General features: G+C 48.4%; 1 protein-coding gene across 1 annotated transcript in view; it reads left to right on the top strand.

Moving 5' to 3' along the window:
- The window catches only part of LOC119411573 (protein phosphatase Slingshot homolog 2), an 18,496-nt gene extending 12,500 nt beyond the window's left edge, over positions 1 to 5,996 (top strand). Inside the window, exons 10-15 of the mRNA XM_037678527.1 lie at positions 637 to 683; positions 1,130 to 1,276; positions 1,353 to 1,553; positions 1,625 to 2,483; positions 4,476 to 5,714; positions 5,913 to 5,996. Coding sequence (XP_037534455.1) covers positions 637 to 683; positions 1,130 to 1,276; positions 1,353 to 1,553; positions 1,625 to 2,483; positions 4,476 to 5,714; positions 5,913 to 5,996 — 2,577 coding nt within the window. The remainder of the gene's footprint in view (positions 1 to 636; positions 684 to 1,129; positions 1,277 to 1,352; positions 1,554 to 1,624; positions 2,484 to 4,475; positions 5,715 to 5,912) is intronic.

Here is a 5,996-nt window from a genome sequence, read left to right as displayed (position 1 = left end):
ATATATGTAGTGTTAGCTCTGAAGCTAATATATGTAGTGTTAGCTCCAGAGCTAATAAATTAAACATCACAAGTTGATTACGTTTGATCGTTTGGACCCATATTTAGTGCTCAAGTGCTAATATAAAATAAAACTGTTTTCACGTTATAACCTTTTTAGCCTTGACTCCTTTTGTTTTTGTCTCCACTACAAGTGATTTCCGTCATCCCAGAATGCATTGCGGCAGTAAAATTATGTTGAAATTCATTTGTGAAAAATGTAGTAGGTGTGCATAATTTTTTTAAGTAATTAAGAGTTTTCACGTGTCACAAACAACAAAAACTTTTAGTAGAAAAGAGAAGTGATATCACATTAAGACCAATATGTGCAATAAGTCTGAGATCCCTTTAAGATTTGGCCAAAACTGTTTCAACTCTCATTTCTCAGCATACACTGTTCTTGGTTTGTATATATATTCTTTTAAAGAATTATAGGATTTAGATTTTATATGGAAACACCAGATGACATGTCCAGACTACTGTACATATTTGTGCTGTTTTTGTCTTTCGCTTTAGTTTGTTATACAAGAATGTCCTCATTGATTTTGACCCGTCTTCTCCAGAAGTTGTGGTTCTGACTGGGCGTGTTTTTCTGCAGGGCTCTGAGTGGAACGCCTCCAACCTAGAGGAGCTGCAGAACAGCGGGTGAGAGATCAGAACTTTCAGGGCTCCTAATTAATCCAGTCTGCAGACTCTTAATTAGTCAAACGCACACGCGGTCAGTCATTGAATTCCCAAAGAAGAAGGGAGCTTGTCTCGTGGATCACAGAAGCACATCCATCCTCCTAATCACATCTTTAAGAATGTAAACACCACACACTGGTTCTCTGTGGTGTTTACATTCAGAGCAGGAATTTTCAGCAGAAACACTTTTTGAATCTGTCCAGTAATTAATCAGCTGTTCTTCAAATATTCAACACTCCCATCCCCACCTCCTGATGAAGCAGTTCTTTCCTCTCGATGCTGAGCCAGCATCTTTTTCAGTGCTTGGGACACACCCCTAGAATAAAATTCTCATTTATAGTTTATACAGTGTTCTTTTTATAATAAACTGGTCCCAGTAATCCTTCGTCTCTGTGTGTCTGACGCAGAGTGCGCTACATCCTGAATGTGACCAGGGAAATAGACAACTTCTTCCCGGGGATGTTTGAGTACCACAACATCCGAGTTTACGACGAGGAGGCCACCAACCTGCTGGAGTACTGGAACGATACCTACAAGTTCATCACCAAAGCCAAGTAAGCGTCTGCACACTTTTGTGCCCCCCCCCCCCATAGTACTTGTTGTAAAGCTTTCTCTTTCTCGTCTCCCCAGGAAAGCTGGAGTGAAGTGTCTGGTTCACTGTAAGATGGGTGTGAGCCGCTCCGCATCCACGGTCATCGCCTACGCCATGAAGGAGTACGGCTGGGATCTGGACACGGCCTTCGACTATGTGAAAGAGAGACGTGCTGTCACCAAACCCAACCCATCCTTCATGAAGCAGCTGGAGGAGTACCAGGGCATCCTGCTGGCGAGGTCGGTTCCGTACACAAACAGCCGTTGGGTTTGCTCCATGTTTGAAGCTAACGGTTTGTCCTCCTCTACAGTAAACAGCGGCACAACAAGCTCTGGAGGTCTCACTCTGACAGCGACCTGTCAGACCGGCCCGACTCCATCCGTAAAACTTCATCCCCCTCTCTGGTCCGCTCCGACTCGCACAACAACACCACCTCCTTACACCACTTCCTGGGTGTGGCCGTCCTGCAGGCGCTTGGCGCCGGACCCAAAAACTCTTCCAAAACAAACAGCGCACCCACCTCTGTCTCTGTCTGCAACGACATGGGGGAGTCGGAGGTTCGGGAGGAGGTGAGGCTGGACTCTGAAGACTCCGTTCCTCCTGTCCTCCCCAGACCTCGAGCAGCCACCATCATCCCAGAGGAGAGACTGAACAGTTCAGCCAGCATGGCTGTCACGGTGCTTGTAGCTCTGCCACATCCTCCTCCCTCACTCCTCATCTTACCTCCCACTCCTGAGCTCCGGCGGACTCCTCGGCGACCTCCCACTCACCTGTCCATTTCAGTGCCTAAATACGAACCAGAGGAGCTGAATTTGTCGAAGACTTGCAGCTCAGGGGAAAGCTCTCCTCTCACTCTGGGATCCAGTGACTCGGACTTGCTAAATAAATGTTTTTTGGACCTCAGCAGTGACGAACACAGCCCTCTACCTCTGGTTCTAGCTTTGAAGGATGACAACAACAACCCCAGCGAGCTGCAGATAGGAAGTCTGTCGAACAGCCGCGGCAAGGCCGACGGCTCGTCCAATCACAGCGTGGACAACATGGACTTCTTCTCTGCCAGGGAGAAGTTCCTGGGCCTGGCTCAGGACAGGCGAGAGCAGAGGACACCACTGTCACCTGAGGGAGAGGAAGTCAGCGAGGAGGAGGAGCAGGAGATGAGTCCAGTGAAGGTTTGTTGATTGTTTTTAATTTTGATCAAATAATTCAGCTTCATACCTCATAAAAACAAGCAGAGGGTACGGTGGATCTCTTCAACATCAGGTAGAGGCCCAGCGTTCCTGGAAGTAACGCATATCGCCCAGAGTTTTAACCTAGAAGATCTTATGATGAGAAATGAGCCGGTTTTAGTCAAAACTTTAAAATAACATTATATTCAATCACATGTGATCTTGTTTTAGATCTTAGAATATATTTCGTTAACGACTCTCAGCTACTTCCACATTATATTAGTTCAATGTGTGCATATTTGACAGTTTCTCAGTTCGCTAAGGTTGATTAGCTTCAGCAGGCACCTTAAATTGGGATGGTTCCTAAAGTTAATCCAGTGGTGGTTCCCTGTCGCAGAGCGAAGAGGCAAGTTGGAAAATACCTTCAATCAGTCCATCGGTCCGTGATGTAAACATGGCCGGTACCAACCTCCACTTTAGTGTGTGGCGGCATCCAAGTATAAGAACGTCCCTATCAAAAACTGCGGTGGCCGAAAATTAATCTATGAGGGGCCAAGAGCGCCTTTGGCCACTCCCTGGCTCCACCATTGCACTTGTTGGAGGAAAAAATTGCTCCTTCCAAACTGCCTCAGACGAGCAACAAACGAAACACCTCCCTCTGTTCTCCTCCACACTCTTAACTCCTCTCTACTTGAACATAGGCCTGTCACGATAATAAATTTTGCTGGACGATTGTCTCAGAAATTATTGCGATAAACAATAATATTGTTTGAAATTTGACAATAATTGGTAATTACTGTCAAATTTAAGAAGAAATGTTGGTTAATTTGTTTTGCATCTAGTACCTTTTTTGACCACCAGATGGCAGTAAAACAGTTTGAACTGAAGGATGGATAATGAGGGAGCGAGCAGCGTGTCTTTAATAAAAATGGGAGGGAGGCCCCTTGACGTGACATGGGCTGTCTCCTTCCTTTATTCGGTTCTCAAAATGGCGGACGCTCAATGTGGTTTGAGCTCTTTAGCATAGCATTTTTCACATAAAGCTTTAAAAAAAAAATCTGTAAACAAGTTCTCAGACTTTTTTTACAGAGAAAAACAACATTTTACACGAAGGCACGAGTTTCAACAATGAATTTTGGAGCTTCGACAAGACGGAGGTTTTTTCCCCGAGGTCGACCCGTTAGCTTAGCTCTTAGCTTAGCTTCTCGGCTTAGCTCTTAGCTTAGCTTCTCGGCTTAGCTGCTTTTATCGATCCAAAAACGTGATTTTGGATCAATAAAACAAATTTTAAAGAGAACGGGAAGGGTCAGTGAAGAACACCGGAGTTGAGCCTTTTGTCGTCCAGTGTCTTCAACAGAAAGAGAGAGACACGGAGAAACGATGAAGCCAATAAATAAAAATGAGGTTGATAATTTTAATTTTTCATGCGATTAATTGATTTATTGTTTATGGCGACAGGCCTAGTGGGACATTGTGTGTTAAAAACATTTAGGCTTACTTCCATTCTCTGTTCAATTCCAGTCCAGAAAAACACTCAATGAAAACTACAAACATTCACTGTTCAAATCCTTCAGTGACGGTGACATCTGCACAGAGTGTTTCAGCAATTGTCCAGTTGAGATATTTTGCTAACAGACAGACAGGGTTGGCTTTAACAGGGTCAGTTTATAAACCTACCAACAGACTAAACTTTACAAACTGGAGTGAAAAGTAAAGTTGTTGTCAGTGCCGTCAGTCTCCTGTTAGAGACTCCACTCTGAGTCAGAGTCCGTTCAGGTTCTACATCCTCCTGGGGAACCTGGTTTCCTGGAGTTCTGCGTGACGTTCTGTAAAGATGTTTGTGTTGACGGCCCTCGTTCTGCCGTCGGTGCCGCTCCGCTGCTTGTTCAGGTTCTGACATAAATTAGAGCTCAGTTCTCCAGCTGGAGCCGGTCTGATAAATCTGTGACATGTGGAGGACTCCTGATTCTAATGAAATCTGTTTTTGTCTTCCAGGCGTCTCTTGGGTCCGACTCCTGTGACGGAACAAGTCCTGATCCGACCCGTCCCACTCACAAGGACAACGGAGTGTCAGTTCGCCACATCGTCATTGAAATGGAAGCCATATCACAGTCTGCCGCCTCCTCTCCCAGTCCTCAGACTGTGCAGTGGGACCCTCAGGAGGAGGCAGAGGACTCTAAAGTCCTGGCGGACTGGGCGGCGGGCTCGGTGCGGCGGGCCACCGAGCAGCTGGAGCAGAAGCTGAGGCGGGAGCAGGACATGGCGGCATCTCAGCGGTCTCCACTGCACTCCCCCAGCGCCGAACAGCCTCCTGTTGGACTGACCCGGTGCTCCCAAAGTCCAGACCCCCTGCACACTGCAGGACACAGCAGCACTCAGGGAGGGAACACGGCTGTTTCTGCTACACCCAAAGACGAAGAGACGCACACGGAGTCTGAGACGGTGCTTCAGTCCTCAAGGACGGACAAAGTCCAAGACTTGTCCCATTCCCAGAACTCTCATCTCAGCCGAGTCACTAACCTGGTGCGCATGCCCATAAATGGTGAAGCTGTGACATCATCGCAGGAAGAATCATCTCTAGATACCTCAGCCCCGTCTCACAGGCAGGACCAGCTCCACCAAACCCAAAAGAGTCCGGCTGCTTTGTGTCACATGACCGTGGATGGAGTGACGGTACAGGAGTCCAGTACAGACCAAGGGCTGGACTCTTGTCTCCAGGACATGAGGCAGGCCTGTGGGCCCGACTGTGAGGCTCAGAGCCGTTTGGTCCACAGTAGCCAGGAGCTTGAGCGGATCCAGCACACGCTTCGAGAGCTGCAGGCCTTCCTTCAGGAGGGGGTCGGCCTGGACGATACCGACAGCCAAGCACAAGACCTGGAGCAGCCTCCGGGGCTGAGAGACACCATGGACACTGAGCCAGGACACGACCCTCCAGGCCCGGCACATAGGCAGCAGCTAAGAGACGGACAGGAATGCAGGGGGCCCTCAGAACCAGCCAGGTGGCACAGAACCGTCGAGCTGGAGGCTCGAATGCGACAGGCAGGCCTCACCCCTCCTTCATTCATGAAAAGGTCGGCCTCCTTAGCTAAACTGGACTGTCTGCAGCTGTCAGCCGACGACCTGAGCCTGGACCTGGAGCTGGACCTGAGGCCACAAACCAGGTCACACCCCCACAGCCCCCCCTCCTCCTCCCTGACCCAGCCTCACTCAGATGACACCTGGAAGAAGCAGAAAGTGCTTAGTCTGAACAGTTTTTCTGAAAAAACAGGTTTATCCTTCAATGGCACATCCTCCTCCTCCTCCTCCTCCTCCTCCTCCTCCTCCTCCTCCTCCTCCTCCTCCTCCTCCACCTCCTCCACACAGGAGGACAGAGGTGAGGTGTGTGGGAGCGATGAAGTAGATTGTAACAGTGCGGGCTCTGCTTCCTGTCAGCAGGGCAGAGGACACTCATCAAGGCGCTCTCGTAAAGCCTCTGCAGAGAGGAAACAAAGATGTCTGCTCTACAACACCATGTGA

This window comes from Nematolebias whitei, chromosome 6 (assembly GCF_014905685.2).
Source record: "Nematolebias whitei isolate Nwh7 chromosome 6, NemWhi1, whole genome shotgun sequence".
Classification (NCBI taxonomy): Eukaryota; Metazoa; Chordata; class Actinopteri; order Cyprinodontiformes; family Rivulidae; genus Nematolebias; species Nematolebias whitei.
The sequence above is the reverse complement of the archived record's forward strand: the minus strand, read 5'-3'. Positions and strand labels throughout refer to the sequence as shown.